The 17,977-nt window shown below is 41.3% G+C and overlaps 1 protein-coding gene across 1 annotated transcript; it reads right to left on the bottom strand.

Moving 5' to 3' along the window:
• Positions 1–706: 706 nt before the first annotated feature.
• On the bottom strand, positions 707–17,341 carry acin1a (apoptotic chromatin condensation inducer 1a). Its single transcript, XM_028020596.1, has 18 exons — positions 17,132–17,341; positions 15,380–15,445; positions 15,077–15,188; positions 14,930–14,985; positions 10,631–13,264; positions 9,720–9,872; positions 9,364–9,434; positions 9,039–9,096; positions 7,074–7,113; positions 6,718–6,854; positions 5,375–5,518; positions 5,085–5,280; positions 4,827–4,972; positions 4,086–4,193; positions 3,870–3,977; positions 3,105–3,420; positions 2,913–3,004; positions 707–1,969 (listed from the first exon to the last, which is right to left on the bottom strand). Exons 1-18 carry the CDS (start codon positions 17,267–17,269, stop codon positions 1,607–1,609), a joined length of 4,938 nt encoding a protein of 1,645 aa, XP_027876397.1. The 5' UTR covers positions 17,270–17,341; the 3' UTR covers positions 707–1,606.
• Positions 17,342–17,977: the final 636 nt, after the last annotated feature.

Here is a 17,977-nt window from a genome sequence, read left to right as displayed (position 1 = left end):
CTTGTTAGTTCCTCTGTCCATTGTAGCAGCTGATATATTGTGAAAATCCGGTAGAAATGATGCACTAATCCAGTGATGTTTACATAGAAATAACGGGCTGGGAGCTTTGTTTGTGAGACTTGCGGTCACGTGGGTCAGTTGTGGGCGGAGCTTGGTAAGGTCCCTCTAGGACTCTTAGGCAGAAATATTTAGGCTAAGATATGAACTCTCAGAGAGGACTGAGAATCTTTCAGAATATGGGCTCATGTCTTTCCAAAAACAATGTGTAAATCACATCACATTTGATGGGGAAACAAAGCAGTCAAAATGTTATATTGGGCCTTTACTTAGAAACAGCTAAAGCATTTAGCTGATGCCAACACAGCCTTATTTCACCAAACATCGCTTGTCATAGCAAGGCTTGCTTAGTAGACACTCAGTGATTACCCGGGGTTATGGTTACCAAAACTAAAAATTTAGTTATTAGGTTTAGGGGCCCATTACTTCTTCACAGAGGGCCAGGTTGGTTTAAATAACTTTTAATGAATAAAACCATAACTATAAAACTATTTTCTTACTTACTCTGATTATCTCTGTGTGATACAAAAACTAGTTTGATGTGTGATATAAAAAAAACAAAATCTGAATAAATCAGACATGAGAAATTCCTCATCTGTAAAAGAAGGGGGGGAAATCCTCATCTACTCCGAACAAAAATTGACAATAATTTCAAACTTCAATTTTTTTTATTATTTATACATTCACCACTGATAGGCGTACTTAAAGAATTAAAAACAAAATGAAATCTTTGTACTAAAATGATAAAATAACGATTAAAAAAAAAAAAACAATATTAAAACCATTGGTGGGAAAACATATAATGCAATCTCCTCTCTCAGACCTGTATTGACAGGAGAACTGGATGGGAGGAGGAAAAGATGGAAAGAGGTTCAATGAGGACATAATCCGAGCTCATGTTAGTCGTGACGGATTCTCTCCCACAGAGAATGATCTCATCTCATCAGAGAAACAGGAACACTGCATTGTCTTAGTAGTTTTTACACTAAGTCAAAAATAATCCAGAGCTGCCTTATTTAAAGACTTGATTTTGCAGATATTTTAAGTCTGTACAAAATGCCAAACAGGGATTTTTCTGATATTTTCTGGTTTCTGCGAGCAAATGAGCAGACCAACAAATTTTCTCTTCAGGCAGAACTGGCAAAAAAAACAGAAAAAAAAGCCAGAAAAGAAAAGAAACCCAGAGGAGTCAACTGCTGCTTAAAAAAAAAGTATAATCAGTATCTAGACTGAAGAAAAAGTGGACTTTGTAGTAGTTAAAAACTGTCCAGTGTGCCGTTCTGCTGCGCGATCAGGATGAAAAACTGAAAGAAAACATCAGCGAAGGCATAAAGGAAATGATCTGAAACCTCAACCGGATTGAAAACACTGCAAAACATCACGGTCTCCATAAGCATGACTGTGGCCTTAGACGTGCTTTAAAAAATAAAAAGTGACGCTTTTGAGAGATGGGAAATGACATCAGTTGGTCCTCTGTTGGGTCTTTGTTGTAACAAAGTACATGTAGTGAAAGGCAAATGCAGGAGCGGCGGTCTCCATGGCAGTCCCGTCAGCGCCTCCTGTCTCTTGGTTCGCTCCGGCTGCGCGAGCGCCGGCTCGATCCCGCTCCGCCGCCCCCAGATCTACGGTACCCGTCCCTGCGTTTGTCGTTCTCCCTCTCCCTGTCTTTCTCCCTGTCCCGGTCTCTGTCTCGACCTCGGTCTCTGTCCCTCTCCCGCTCTCGGTTCTTGTCCTTCTCACCCTCGCTCCGGTTTCCGGCGGAGGTGCCCGCGGCTTTCGTTCTCTCCTTGCGCTCTTCCTCCTTTTTCTTCTCCTCCTCATCTACTTCCTCTTTTCGTCTTTTCTCGCGCTCTTTCCGCCGTTCCTCGCGCTCCTTTACCTCTTCCGCTCGAGCCGCTTCTCGCTGAAGAAACTAAATTGAGGAAAGAAAAAAAAAAAGATGAAAAAAATGTTTCATTATGAGATATGTTTTTCTCAGTAAAGTGACTTGAGAAGTCATGAAACGTTAAATTAGAAATATACACCTTAAAATATTAACTTTCCCATAGTTACTGTTTATTTTTACTGAGTCCAGAACATTTTGTTCTAAAATCTACTTTAAAGGACAAGTTTAGTGTGAGAAATGTATCTTTTAATAGTAGCACTAAAAAAAGCAAGATGAAAACATAAGAGAAAAAGAATTGGACGTTTATTTTCCACGTATACTCAACAAGTCAGTTATCTGAGTCTTACAACAAAGCTAAAGACTAAACTGTAACTTCACTGCAAAAACACAGAATCATACAAAGTATGTTTATTTCAGTTTCTAGAGGAAACATCTTAATACATTTGAAATAAGGCAAAATGAACTTACAAGTAATTTAATTTAAATAAATAATTCCTTAGCATTGATTTTTTTAAAAGTATTATTTCGACTGGCAGATTATTTCACTTATGGGAAAAATATCTTGTTGAAAGTATGATCTGTCAGTGGAAATAGTACTTTTAAAAAAACTCAATATTAAGGAATTATTTAAAAAAGCTCCTATATCTTGCTGGAAAGTTAGTTTTGTCTTAATTCACATATTCTAAAAAACTGGACCAAAAATACTTGGTCAGTTTGTGTTTTCGCAGTGGATTTATTACGTGTTAACAGATCAAGAAAGAAAGCAATTGGCTGAGTTTGATTTTGGAATATCGGAATGCCATATTTTTCAAATTGTTGTAATAAAATTTAAAAAAAAAAATCTTTCTGCTTAAACTTTGCAATTGTTACGTTCTTTCAAACAAAATACGTTAAAGGTTGTGTTTGTAACGCAACAAAAAGAAAAAAAAAACGTTTAAAATCGGTGTGAAAGCTGTGGTGCGTCTCTCACCTGCTCCTCTGTGAGGGGCAGCCAGTAAATGCAGGGAACTGCATTAGTTTTGCGGAACAAGTCGTCCAGCAGCTTTGCAGGAGGATCCTCGGCTATTTTGAGAGAAAAAGAACAATAGAAGGTCAACAAGAATTTATCATCGACCACACCGTGTACAGGCCGAAGGATCTAACATGAGCCGTCCTCTCTCACCTTTCTTTTCCATCTTCTTCTCCTTGCTCTTCCCCCTCTCTTTTCGCCGTTTCTCTCTGGACTGAGATCTCTGCGGGCCGCCCTCCCGCTCCTCTCCGGGTTTCCCAAACTCTTTCACCTTGTCTCGGTCCCACTCTCGCTCCGCCCGTGCCCGCTCTCTGCGCTCCATCTCCCGCTCGCGCTCCGCCCACTGGTCCCGCTCGGGGAGAAGCGACGGCAGGCCCGACGTCCGTCCACGTCCCGGGGCGGCGGGTCCCGTGTCCTCTCCTCCTCCAGGTCTGTCGCCTGCTCCCGAGGAGTTTTTCTGGTAGTCCAACTACGAAGCGGAGAGAGATGCTTCCATTACAAATGTGCTGAAGATTTTGTCGATATTTTTCTAACAGTGAAAAAAAAACATAATTTCAAAATTGCTTTGCTTCCGTTGAGAAAGAAACGCAATTAAAATCACATGTGAATAAGTTTGGTGCTAAAAATGTTAAAAAATTATGCAGTGCCATCATCCTCCTACCACTTCCTGTCGTCTCCTTCATCTATTCTGCCAGTAGTAACATCCGATTGTTGATCACGACTCGTGTGACGCGAAGAAAACATTTTGCCTTTGCAGGTTTGCAAACTAGGCCAATTTCGATACCGAAAAACCACCGTATGGCAAAATGTTTTTCGAAATTGCTGCGTTTCCACCAAGCAAATTTATTTTCGTAATTCCAATTGATTAACGGAAACTCAGTCACTGCAACTCAAAACACCGACTAAATCGACTCTTACCTCATCCTGCTGGCAGAAGTCTACTCTGAGAACCTTCGGGTTGCTCTGAGGCCATTTCACTCCATGAAGAGCTGCCCGGGTAGCGACCGCCTCCTCAGTACTCGAGTACTACGGAAAAAGATTCAGGAAAAAAACCCCAAAAAACAATAAAACTTTCAAGAATCACAATCGGGCTCAATATGTGCAGGATGAAAACAAATATGGGTGAAAACTTACAGTGACATAACAGTGGGACTTGATTTTATCGATCCAGAATCCGTCCTCCACCAGAGTGCCGGTTCTGCTCAGCAGCTCCTTCAGCTGGCCGAGTGTGAACGGCCTTACCTGGAGAAAATGTTACACAATGCGTATGACCAAATAATAAAAACATTACGCAATAAACGTTCAAACTGGAAATGTCCCAAAACGTTATTTTACTAGCTTGGTGAGGATTACTGTAAAATCTGAGAACGTTTCAAGCACTTTCAAGGTAAGTTTTCAAACTTTTCCAGCACTGATCTTTGGAGATAAAAACAATAAAAATGAACTAAAAGACCGTTTCAGTTTATTATTATGTAATATCATTTATAACAGTTATTAATATTATTTTAGAAAATATTTTACATTCATTGAAATCTGTTATAACTGTAAAATCTTAAATTGGGACGTGACAAATCAGCGACGGTCATCATCTAAGGATAAACCATAGAATGATGATTTCATTTTTCAGAAACTCTTTTTTTTTCTTTTATAAGATACAATAAAAGATAAAATATAAGTTCGCCCTCTCTGCCCCCATTCTTGTCTAAATGTTGAAAATAATCTAATTTCACACTTTTCAAAACTGCTCATTTTTCAACAAACAGGCAGCTGACACAGCAGACCGTGATCGCCACCTGCTGGAATAAACCTACTTTGGATCTGCTTCCTAAAATAGCTGCAAGTATCAGTTTTAATCTGCCAGGAGTGTTCTCTCACCAGGTTCCAGATGTGAACGATGCTGGAGACTTGGCCTCGAGGCGGTGAGGGCTGCCTGGCTGTGCGAACCGGGTCGTCGATGGTGATGGAAACGCCGGTTTTCTGCTGGCTGATGGAGCGACGAATGAGGGTGTCGCTGGGTGTCACTGGAAAAATGTTATGAACCCCACAGTTTAATCTTTTCAATAAATAAAAAGAAAACATAAGTTTAAACTTTTTAGCTTTGGATAGCTTTTAGACGCGGCTTTCTTATTGTACCAGTGTTGGTTTCAGTATCTTGGCTTGCTAGTGTTGGCGACTGGGTTTCCACAGTTGCTGGGAGAGACGTGTCCATCTGCCCCTCGTGGGCCGCTACGCTTTCCCCTTCTACCTGAGAATCGTCTTCCTCAAAGTCTTCCCGCCTCATTCTCTTCGCCTCTTTTTGTCCGTTCTCTTGGCTCTCGATGGGCACCACCTGAAAGAGGAACGGAGAGCAGAGGTCAGCGGCGCATCGTGAATGGACTCGTTCCTGGTCACCGTTTTTAAAAAGGTAAGAGCTGCAGAATAACCTGCGTGACGGTGCGTCGGATCTGAAGGTCCTGGTCGGAGCGCTCCCGCTCTTCATCCTCGGTCCCAGACAGAGCGGCTTCTTCGGGATGTAGGTCCACTACAGCCTCCTGGCCTACAGGCGGCCTGATGTCTGGGATCAGGGACTAACGATAACCAAGGGGGAAGCACAGTTATTGGTCTTTTGTTGTTTTTTTGTGTAGAGGCAGTTTTTATAACAGTTGAGGGTTGTTATATGAGCAAATTTGATCAAGTTTAATATATTTCAGATTCAGGGTTTGTACACTTTTACCACAGTGAAAGTTAGGCAATTTCAAGGTAAGTTTGAAACTTTTTTTTTTTTTTAAAAAGCAGCTTTGGTTCAATGGCATAGTTTATTACAGTCATTAAAAATGTCTCGTGGTATTATTCTACACGAGAATACTACAAGGTCAGGGTAAACCAGAATATGACCAAATGTTATGCTTTGAAATGTCTCTCTCTCTCACACACTTCATATGTCTAACTGGTAACGAATCAAAACACTAAAAAAATGTTTTTAATAATGTTATTTAACGTATAAAATTTACGGCAAGCTTTATTTCAATTAGCTAGATCAAGAAGTCATTGAGTCATCAGGAATAATAAATATTCATTACACTGAAACAATCCAAACAAATCACACTAAGGCAAATTACCTCCTGAACAAATTAAATGCTTAAAAACAATATATAGAGAAAGTGACACACAAAATCTCTAAACAAAATTTCTCAAAGATTTGTGACATTTAGGAAATAGAAATAATTTGTGTAATTGTAACAGAACTAAAACAAGAGAGGTATAGTCTGATGTAACTTCAGACGGTGAGAAAATGTGTCTTTGTATGAAAATATCTGGCTTAAACTGTAAGTAACTCTTTCTAAATTTAGGCTTTAAATCAAATGTTAGACTGCATTTTATTACAAAATTTAGTTTGAATATAAAGCACTTTCAAAGATTTACAGAAAAATTAAACATTTTCCAAATTTTGAAAACACCTAGTTGGAATTAGGCGTTTTAGGTCAAGGCTTTTCAACAAACTGCACCAATACGTCATTAAATATATTTCATACTTAAGTGGCTTTTGAAGGTAACTAGTTTCACTAGATTTTATTTAGGGGCATCAAATACAAATGCACACCACATTTCCAAAGCAAAATTGAAAACCATGAATGATTTCACTTCCACTTTACAATTATCCACTACTTTACATTCAGCTCGTCACATGAAATGCGATAAAGTTTGAGATTATAACAAAATGTGTCGACTTTTGCAAGGCTGCACACTATTATTAATAGAAAAACCTTACACAAAATACAGCAAATACCTTGAGTGATTCAGTGGTGATGCTGATGGAAGGTTTTTTGGCAGTGACGGCTGTGCTGGAGCCCCACCTCCTCTTGCGACCTGCCACGGCCCCCGACTCATGTTCGGCCTCTGCATTGCCTGGAGATTGTTTGCTGCCTGGTGCGTCAAGATATACAGAGATATAAGCAAGATGCCAAAGATAAACATTGGTTTCTTTGAGGTAGTATGTGCAGTTCAGAGTTTATATTGTTTTATATAAAACACTTTACAAATTATTCAAGCAATGTAACTTATTAGGAAGAAAGAAACTAAACCCAGCTCTCATTCCTCCACTGCGTCAGAAATGAGAGCTTAGAAGTCCAGGAATGTACTCACTACCAAGGGAGATCTTGCGTCCGGAGAAAGTCTTCGGTGTCTGAAAAACAACAACAAAACAAAAACACTATATAAGAAAAACAACCCAAATTACATGGGAAAGGTGAGAAATGAGCAGTATACATGGAGAGCAGCGGCAAAGATCAGGTTGGGGGGAAGAAAAAGCAGCAAGTATGAGGGTAAAAGTAAGAACTAAACAGATAAACGACAGAAACTGCTCTGCAAGGATGTTTTCAAATTCCTTGCAAATGATGGCTGTCATATATATATATATAAATAATTCAATTGAGAAAGCTAAAGTGTCCAATCACAACACCAGTGATTTATTAATGTGTCCCAGTTAGGGTTGCAAACAGTTAATCGACTTACAATTAACTGTCGATCAATGGCTTATTCGATTAACAAGAGTTCCAATCGATTAACTAAATCATGTCCGCTTCGAATAAGCCTTCTTTCAGTGTTGTAGTTTGGCCCCCACCCAGCAGAGGGCCCCGCTGGTCCGCTGGAGCCAGCTGATTACAGGAATAAAAATGGTGGTGGAGGCAATTCCAGCTCCCAAGAAAACAGAGTCCAGTGTGGGATGCAAAATGCATTTTATGCTGTTTTGTTTTCAAATACAAACACTCCTTAAGTTATAACCTTAATACCGCTCATTCAGCCGAGCTCCATGATGGAGCAGCGTCAACTTCTCAACCAAAAATGGCCGACTTGCTACGAAGGCGATGATACGACAGGACAGGGAGTGAGAGCATAACAGATAAAATTGTAACATGATGGGGAAAAAACAAAATGCTATTATTAAGCAAGACTGATTTTGAAGGCTGTCGTGAGTTAATCCACTTCATGAAGCGATTTTAAAAATATTCCTTCAAGAGCAACCACAGACAATACAGCATGAATATCTCTGTTCATTGGTTATTAAATGTTTCACAGTTCCTGTCTTGTTATATTTTTTTTAGTGTCTAAGTAGACAGACATTATCAAAATTTAAAGATAAATTTAAAGAAAAACCTTTTCACAGTCGATTCTCTCGCCAACATTACAACCAAAATTCAAAATAACTACTAATTTTGACACCGACTGAGATCTACTTATTCCTTGGAGTCACTGCAACCTGATCTTTACTGGAATAGAAATGGCCCAATCACAACTGGACCCTTGTTGTCTGATTGGACAACAAGGGTCCAATCAGTGGTGGCTAAGATGTTGAGACTGAAGTGTGAAGCACAAGTGCAACTATCTTCTAGGTTCAGGGCCCTGAAATGTGTGTTTTCATGAGTCCTACTGATGCGTCACCAATAGCAGGAAGGATCACGATCAGAACCAGACGCATGCTTTAAACGTTCAGTTCTCTGCAGCCACATTAAGCAGCAAGTTGTTCTTCAGTTTAAATGGAAAAAAAACAAACAAACAATAAAAGTTCAGCTAAACACAATCCAGAGAAAACATTAGTGGTTTCAAAGATGAAACAAAATCCAAGCAACTTTAAAGTTGCCGCAGGTCCAGTCTGTAGAGAAAATATCTGAGAGATACACACAGAGTTGTTTGTGTTTCACACACTGATCGGAAAAACAAAGCAGCGCAAGATGGAACCAGGATCATCAAGAAGCTGCTGTCCTGTTCTTTGAAAGCTGTGATCCAGATAATAGCTCCAGACGGCAATCTTGACGAGTACAAGGCAGTCTCCGCTCTTTTGTAGTTCAATTTTTTTGACTCTTTAGGCCAGTGGAATAGATGGAGGTGCAATAACAGCAATCAGCTGGAGTTTGAATGTCAACCAAAGAAAGAAAACATCTTGTTCCAGAAACAGTCGGTTTCCATTTTAACGTTGTAATTAAACCAAAGAATAAACCGATCAATAAAATTGAGCACAAAGCACATCTGTGTATCTAATTGTAAAATAAAATTCACAGTGGTATGTGTTTATTTGTTGACAATTTTGCCATCCATCCATTGGTCTCTTACCTCCTCACTGGACTCTGAGGACTTTTCTGGATCCGCCGTGGAAGGATCTTTCTCCTGCCTGCGTAAAGGTTAGAAATACAAATCACATACTTATTCTCATGCAGACCTGGTAAAATGCCTGTGTCAAATTCAGATAAGCAGCTGTTGGGGATTTTAAAAGCTGAACTGTTATATTTTAAAGCGAGACATGATAAGGTGCTTCTGCTAGTTGTGTCTGATCCACCAAGATGAAGCCGGGGAAGCTCAAGGTGACACAGATAAAACTCGTTTTTAGCGTGGGAACAGCTGTAGCGATGTCTTATAAAACCAGAGCAGTTAAACAGACCTTTGTTGTTCCTCTTCTTCTTCTTCTTCCATCCTGCTGTGTTTTCTCTTTCTGTTTGCATCTGTTTGTTTCTGGTAATTTAAAAAAGGCAGAAAATATATTTTTTAAAATGAAACTGCATTCTCAAAGTGAAGCTTCCTAAATGGGAAAGGGGAAGATTTCATCCCAAATTATAATTAATAAAGTTTACACAAAAAAGGAATGCAAAGGTGGAAAGAAAGACAAAAACGACAAACAGATTACATCACTTTCCACTCAGCGGGGACAAAATACAATATTTCCAGTGTTCCCTCAAGTAGATAAAGGGTTATTTTAAAAAGCAAGTGTAATAAATAAAGGTTCATTATGCTACTGACCATAGTGTGAATGTCTCCATCCGTGGTGTTAATTCTGTCTACAGGCAGCTCTTTTTCAGGACGGGAGGCCTTTGGGCGCTCCTTTGAATCCTCAGATTGAGACTCAGCTGCCTCCATCGCCAGCGGTGATGAGCCTCTTTCATGTTTCCCCTCCTGTAATAAAAAGTAAAAGAGTTGAAAAATAGTTAATATAGAATTGGCAAAATACATCTTTATCCTTTTTGTAAAAAGTATACGACGTGAAAAATTATTTGGACTTCTTCAGATTTTTGTTACGCCCCTGGGTTACAAGAGTTTATACATTTTTAAACTATACTAAGTGAAAAAAGCAGTTTTTTTTCCTGTTCATTTTATTTATTAGAAGGAAAAAGACTGCTGAAATGTACATCAGTTGGAAAAGTATTACAAAACCATTTCTAAAAATGGAGGGGAGAAACAAACCCTCCTACCTAAATTACCCCAAAGGTTCATTCATAAAAGAACCCAGAACATCCCAGAAACTGCAGACCACACTGGCCTCAACTAAGTAAGAGGCTGGGAATAAACCCAATCCATGGGGAAAAAACATCTCAACAAGCCAAATGTGGAACTTCTTTAATGAGAGGTGTGTAACTTTGAAGCAATCGGATTGGCTGACATCAGGTTTTAGGTTTGCGCTACACTGCCCTCTATACGTCTGGCATGTTTTATGCAACGCTCAGAGGTGTTCATGTCTGCAAGGAAGAGTAGGTCTAAATCCCTGCACAGCGATGTGAAACACTCATTGCTGTCCTGTTGACAGTACCATCACACTGTGAGAATATAACACTGGGTCATGCCCAATAGCCAAGTATTCATACTATATGTAAATTCTTATTTCACACATAATTTATCTGTCCAAAAAGGACAAATTGGGAGTTTGTAAGGCTTACCTGTCTATTCCTGGAGGTGGAGACCGCTTTATCTTGAGAAGATGAGGATGAACTGGATGATCGAGAAGACGAAGACCCAGAGTCTGAATCTGCGGAAGAGGAATCGTTTGACGATGATCTTCGTCTTGCTTTTTTCTCTTCTTTCTTTGCCTCTCTGTCACTTTTATCCTCAGAAATTGAAGAGTCTTTCCTTTCATCCTTCCCCTCAACAGACTCTTCGGCCTTTGGCAATGTAGCCTCCACCGTAGATGTTTCTTCTCTGGAACCCAGGTGGGCTGCAGTGGGGTTGGCGTTCAGTCCGTCGGATCTAGTCCCTGTAGAGCCTACGGACACCGCGCCAACATCCTGCTTGGACTGAATCTGTGCATCTTCCTGGTTGGTGGAGGACAGGGTTCCTCCTGGTCTTTGATCCCCAACGCTAGTCGGTGCAGTGACGGGGGATGCCCGAGGCTGGGGGGTGTCAGAAAATGTACGAGGCCGCTTGATGACAATAGAACCGGACTGAGGTCGAGCTGGGGAGTCCCTAAGGAAGCGAAACTTCTTAGACGACGATTGCGGAGAAAGAGGTGTGGAACCAGAGTCTGAGGGCTGGGATTCACTCTGGGCCACCGGGGCATGGGATTTTTCTTGCTCTGGGGCACTGCTACCACTTGGAGGAAGAAGGTTGGCATCTCTCTCTTTTTCTTGATGCAGTGCCTTCTTCTGCTGCTGCTCTACCATCTGCTTCTCCAATCGTTCCTGAGCTCGTTCTTGCTCCAAGGCCTTCTCCTTCTCCAGGGCCTGTGCTCTTTCTAGTTTCTCCAACTCTAAGGCCTTTTCTCTCTCAATCTGTTCTTTCCTTTCTTTCTCAGCTCGCTCTTTCTCCATCCTCTCCCGTTCCAGAGCTGCCTCTCTCTCAGCCTGCTCTTTTTTCTCCCTCTCTCTTTTTTCTCTCTCCAATGCTTGCTCTCGTTCCATTTTTTCTTTTTCCTTCTTTTCTTTCTCTAGAGATTTTTCTTTTTCTATTCTTTCTTGCTCTAAGGCCTGTTCTCTCTCAATCCTCTCCAACTCGGCAGCTTTCTCACGCTGTATTCTTTCCTTTTCCAATCTTTCCTGTGCCAGAGCTTTCTCTCGCTCTATCCTTTCCTTTTCTAATCTTTCCTTCTCCAGAGCCTTCTCCCTTTCTATTCTTTTCTTTTCCAATCGTTCTTGCTCTAGAGCTTTCTCTCTTTCTAATCGTTCTTGCTCTAGAGCTTTCTCTCTTTCTAATCTTTCCTGCTCTAGAGCTTTTTCTCTTTCTATCCTCTCTTTTTCTAATCGCTCCTGCTCCAGAGCTTTCTCTCTCTCTATCCTTTCTTTTTCCAATCTCTCCTTCTCCAGAGCTCTCTCTCTCTCAATTCTTTCTTTTTCCAATCTCTCCTTCTCCAGAGCTTTTTCTCTTTCTACCCTTTCCCTCTCAAGTCTTTCCTTCTCCCTTCGCTCAGCCTCCAGAGCTCTCTCTCTCTCTAGCCGTTCTCTCTCCTTGGCTCTTTCTCGCTCCATTGCCCTCTCCATCTCCTCTCGCTCCCGTTTCTCCTTCTCCTTCCTCTGACGTTCTTCCTCCAAAGCTCTCTGTCTCTCAAGCTCTTTTTGCCGCTCTAGCTCCATTGCCCTCTCTCGTTCCTCCCTCTCTCTAGCCAAAGCTTCTTCCCTCTCTCGCCTTTCTCTCTCCTGTCTTTCTAAAGCTTGCTGGCGCTCAATCCTCTCTCTCTCCCGTTCCAGTGCGATGGCTCTTTGTCGTTCTTCCTCCGCTGCCCGCTCAAGTTGCCTTTGCTTTTCTTGTCTTTCCATCTCAATCACCCGCTCCCTCTCTCTTTCCTCCGCTACAGCAACCTTGCGTAAACCCCCAGATAGTTGAATGTGGGCTGAATGTGTGCCTGGAATCACTCCGGCGGATCCCAAACCATCTAGAGACCCTTTGCCAGGAAAAGCCATAGATGAAGGTGAACTGCTGTCTTGCCTATCACCTTCGCCATCAGGGCCATGCCAGCCTCCTCCAGAGAAGGCACCCTCGGACTCCATTTTACGTGCCAGAAGGGTAAGCGGACCGGGTTTACGGTCGGCACTTCTCTGCGGCTCTGGGCTGCTACTGCGACTGCCGCTGCTGGAAGAGCCGGAGCTGGAGGAGCTGGGCGAGTGCCTTGCCGCGGCGACAGGGGGACTCGGTGGGCTCTGTTTGGGGGTGTCAGGTAAGGGGAATGATAATTCTGGAGGTGGGGAAGGAGGAGGTGTTGGCTGCCGGAGCTGAGGAGACAAAAGGGGGGGAATGTGCTGCTGCTGGGGCTGCGGGTGACGTGCTGCACCGGACCGTGCCGCGGGCATTCTGGCCGGCTCTCGGAGGCTTCTTCTTGGGGCGCTGCTGCCCCAGTCTTCATCATCGTCGCCGTCCTCCTCGCTGTCGTCGTCGTCGCTGTCGCCTGCAACTTCGCTGGAGGCAGAACCTCGCTCTGACCGCTGCTCTGAGGCAGGAGCTCGCATGGTCATAGAGCCGGAAGCAGGGGGGCTGGACACGTCTGCCTCCTGATTCCTGTTCCCCTGTCCTGCATTGACCGAACCAAAGAATCCCTCTCCATCCGAGGGCCCAGGGGGCTTATGTTGAGCAGCTGGTGTGACTTCCTGAAGAGCAACGAAATGAATTACGATAACCCCTCTTAAAAATATAGTGACTAGAATGGTATTTACACAGACGTAGTTGAATTATTATTTATTTAATCAATTACTGGCGTGTAAAGTAAATTATACATGATTTTAACCTTCTTTTTTTTAACAAATCAAAAATCTGAGATTGTGGCATTAAAATGCAGTCAGACCTCTTTTACTGTAACACCCCTAAACAAAAACCAAACAGTCTGCCTTCAAAACTCCCTTGTTAGTGAACAGAAGTATAAATCCAGCTGTTCTGCAAAGGCCTCAAAGGTTTGATATAGGCAATAAATCAAACAATGTACTATCATGATATATATATCCACAGATAGTACGTCGGATAGAATATGCAATATATAGAATATTCACTGAACTGCACAGCATTCTGGGGGATGTAGGAATTGGACAATATAGTGAAGAGCAAATAAGAGGGCAGACAGGTCAAGAAGAAAGTTTTGAACAAGCTTAAATCCTAGTTAAGGTCATAAAACAGTTTCCCAAGAGTTGAACATTTTATACAGTTCAATCCCTCATCTGAAAATCCAAAGAATACGGCACCAAGACATATCCGTCCAACTAAATAAACAGGCTGTATAATGAGAGCAATGATCACAGAAGCAACCAAGAAGTCAACGCTATCTCTATAGACCTGTTATGTTATCTCTATTTCAGATGGAAAAGTCTGATAATAGGACTGATATTACTTATTTAATCCACATATGTGACCCCCATGAAAGACTGGAAAAAATAAAGCCACAAGCGGTCCTATTTAACATTTGCCCCAAGATAAGTAGACACAGCAAACATCTGGAAAAAGATGACATGCGCAGATGAAACTAAGATTTGAGTTTTTGGATAACATGCAAAGTGCAATATGGAAAATTTACGCTGCACAGCAATCTGAGCACTCATTCCCCATTGGGCTGTTGTCCTATATGGACGCTTTCCTTCAGCAGAGACAAGAAAACTGGTCTAGATTTGATCAAATTGACACAGATTTTAATACAGAAGAAACCTGTTAGGAACTACGGAAAAAAAAAAAAAAAAAACTTCAGACGAGGGTGGAGGTTCCTGTTCTAGCGGAACAACTCAGCACACACCAGAACATACCCTGTAGAGGTTCAGATGAAAGCATGTTCATGTGTGAGAATGAGCCGGTCAACATTCAGACCAATTCCAATTAAGACATATGTGGCAAGCCTTAACATGTTTGTTACTTCCAGAGACTCTCAATGTATTTTATTTTTCAGCTTAAGCCAATCTGAATGCAACAATGGGCAAAAATATCAGCATCGAGATGTGCAAACACCCCAAAATGCTAGTTATTCAAAGTACTGATTCAGGGGAGCTGAATATAAACAGACACCACATCTTTCAGTTTTCTATTGAAATATATTTTTCCTTTTTTTGTCTACATCATTATGTGCAAATTTGTGGTAGTATATCCTAAAATCCCTCTCCTACGTTGCAGTTTATGATCATAATGTCACAAAATGGGAAGAATTCAAGGCGCATATCTGTACATGGCACTACAAGTTTTCTCATACAACCAAAACAAGTGCCTTTAATGGGAAAAGGAATGATTAAAAATAATAAAAGACATGCTAAAAAAAAAAAAAAAAAAAGCAGTTTACTAACCTGGGCAGGAGGAGGGCACGATGTACTGTTGTTAACCTGTGTGTGGCCCTCTTGCTCTGCTCACAAACAGAGAATGACAAACTTTCTAACAGACCAACGAGGCGAGTCATAAATAATAGCAGTGGACGGATTTCTAACAGCACTCACCGTTCGTTTCATACGCTTCACGAGCCTCTCTCTCCAGGCGCTGCCTCAGGAGCTCTTGTTGCTTAGCCAGATACTGCTTGATAAAACTGTTCTGGCTCATTTCCTCGCCAATCTAAATATAGATATGATATTACACATGAAAAATGATCAAGCGCAATCCCGCAGGGGCAACGGAATGTACTTTTAGCAGATATATAAAGGAGGAGTGTGTTAAAACACATTCAGTTATTTATAGATCAGAGATTGGCGCTTAAAAAGACTCCCAGCCTTTGAAATGACAATAAAAGCACCTCTGAGATTTACCTGGGAGTTAGGCTGCAGTCCGACATGTGGAGTGGAGGTCTTCTGCAAATTCTCCAGCATGAGAGCCTGTTGTGGAGGTAAATGATTAATAAAAGGGATGAGCATATAGAATATAACTAGGAGAAAAAAAATAAATCTCACTACTTACCATGTAACCAAATTAAAAGCCACATTTTTTCATGAGTCCTATAGGCATATTACATGACAAATCTACTTAAATTAGTGGATAATTAAGTAAATGAAGAGGTTTTCTTTTCCTCACAAAGTTAAATCTGAAAACTGGATATGTGGTAATGTGTTCAGACTGATGTGTATTGTTATGCTTTTTATTTTTCTAACAAGAATGCTTTTTAAATATAAGCCAAACAATGCTCAGTTCAGTCATTTTAAACCTGGTTGACTCTATCAATTAGATAAACAGCCTTTATTCAGGGGTTTCATACACATACATGCACATGATATTTTTTAAATATATTCTTTTATTTTGTAAAATAATTTTTTTTTTTAAACAATAACGACATCATTTATCTTTCACTTTACAACTATGCTCAGGTTTGTGTTTGAATGTCACATATAATTCCTCCAAAAAACCTGGAGCTTTTTTTTTTTTGCTGTATTTTGACAAAACGTGAAAACTTTTCTAAAAAGCCATGCAAGCAAAAATGCTCTTCTTTGTTCCCCCTGATGTGGAACCTGCTGGTCTTTATTGGTAAATCTAAGTGCAGTAAGCAGCCAGAAAACCTGTTGATACGTTTAAAGTTTTCTTGTCAGAAGCAAGTAAGCTGGGTTTAGGTAAGGAGACCCGACCCAACCCAAACAAATACGGCAACTGTCAACCTATGGACAAATTTTCACAACGACACTGGGTGTTACTTCAAAAACTTAATTAAAACCATTATTATTGAGCTCTTTGATACTATAATAATGAACCACATGCACAATGTAAGAAGTAACCTAAATGAATGAAATGGGTATTATTCACCCTAGTATATGAACACAAATAAATACAAACAAACTAACATCTGAAAAATGTCAAAGACAGTATTTTTTACAACTTCGCAACCATAAGATTCTTAGCAGAAAATATGACATAATGTAGCAACAAGTGATATAAAGCCCTAAAGTAAACATAATAAAATATGTAGTTGTCAATAAGGGCTGATTACATTCAAATGAGGAAAAACAAAAAGTCAAAAAAGCTAGCCGCTGACATTTGCGTACCATTTAATTATTTACTGCATTTCAGCGGGCACATTGTACACACACACCGCGGTGTTTGACGGGACAGAGACAGAGACTGACTCCAAGTTCCATGGCGGAAAATGTCGAAATGTAAACAAAGTGGCGCAAACATGACTCACCGGTAGCGCACCCCAGCACCCTAACCGGGTTTATTTCGCAGTGGACACAGAAGCGAGCCAGCAGCTCAGGCCAGCGCTCGTTTCACTGCGTTAGCAAGGGGAAGCTAACAGGCTAACTGCACAACATTTACACCAACAAACAGTTTAGCGTTGGCTAACAAGTTGGCTGAACTACGGCGCACACCTCGAGTTCGGCAGGGCTGTGCAGACAGAACCGCAAGTACGCGGAACAAGCAGACGTTTAACAGCTGGGCTCAGCCTCAATAGCTCCACTACGCTCGGCAGTAACGGCACTCAGTTATCGGCCCTCTACGGAGAGCATCAGCCCGTCTCATCGTTGACGCTAGCTCGGGATTCACCAGCGGCACTGCGCCTTCGCTGCAAACCTTACCCCTTTAAGCCTTTTAATGAGAGCATTCTTCTGTCCGCTTTTCGACAGCCCCCTCTCCTCCAGAGCCGCTTTGAGGTCCGCTACACGGAGGGACTGGAGCGGTCTCCCGTCCAGCGTAACGTCTTCGAGGTCCGCCATTTTCCGTTCCTCTAGTCAGTTCCCAGCGAGAGCGTCGAGCGCCGCCTTCCTCCACCCTGCGTCACCGCCACTCACTTCCCGGTGTTGTGAAGAGTCACGGCCCCCCGTCAGGATGCGCCTCTACACGGCGTTTTACGGCAGCTTTCAAACTCCGTGGTGCGTTAAGGTCGAGTCGTACATAAAACTGTAAATCTCGAAATTAATGTGATTTAAAAACAAATAAGTTAATGTCCCCCAGGTCTCATTAGATGCCTGAATAATATGTCTGACTATTTTCAAACAGTTTAAGTTTAAGATACTACTCCAGGTCTTGAAGTAGTATTATCTTCATTATATTGTGTTTTGCAACAGAATAAATTTGACTGCCCTACAGACTCAAGTTACAACCATGAATAGGCAGCTTAGTGGCCAATTCTGATTGCAGAATCACTGATATTAGGGTGATGGTTTATTTAATGATACAATTTTAAACTGAAAGATACTTTCAAATCATTATACCGTTACGCTTCTTCAGTATGAAAATGGTCATGCTCATGAATGTGCTAAATATTCTCCCTTTTGATAAAGACAGACAAGGTGGTTTAGTATGGGGGAATTTTTCTCCCATACAAAAATGTTAAAACGTTTTGAGAAGAAAAACTTGAAGTCCTGCTTTCAAAATGAAAATGTAAGCATACGTATTAAGTTTTGAGAACAAAAGACATGCAA

Source organism: Xiphophorus couchianus, chromosome 6 (genome assembly GCF_001444195.1).
Source record: "Xiphophorus couchianus chromosome 6, X_couchianus-1.0, whole genome shotgun sequence".
NCBI classification, from domain to species: Eukaryota; Metazoa; Chordata; class Actinopteri; order Cyprinodontiformes; family Poeciliidae; genus Xiphophorus; species Xiphophorus couchianus.
This window is presented reverse-complemented; position numbering and strand designations above follow the sequence as displayed.

Excerpts from the sequence above, each read along its gene's own strand:
- acin1a (XM_028020596.1), bottom strand. The coding sequence starts at position 17,269 with ATGGCGGACCTCGAAGACGTTACGCTGGACGGGAGACCGCTCCAGTCC. Across the intron at positions 4,194-4,826 it reads TCGTTCACATCTGGAACCTG|GTAAGGCCGTTCACACTCGG; the intron begins GTGAGAGAACAC and ends CATTTTCTCCAG. Across the intron at positions 3,421-3,869 it reads ACTTCTGCCAGCAGGATGAG|TTGGACTACCAGAAAAACTC; the intron begins GTAAGAGTCGAT and ends TCCGCTTCGTAG.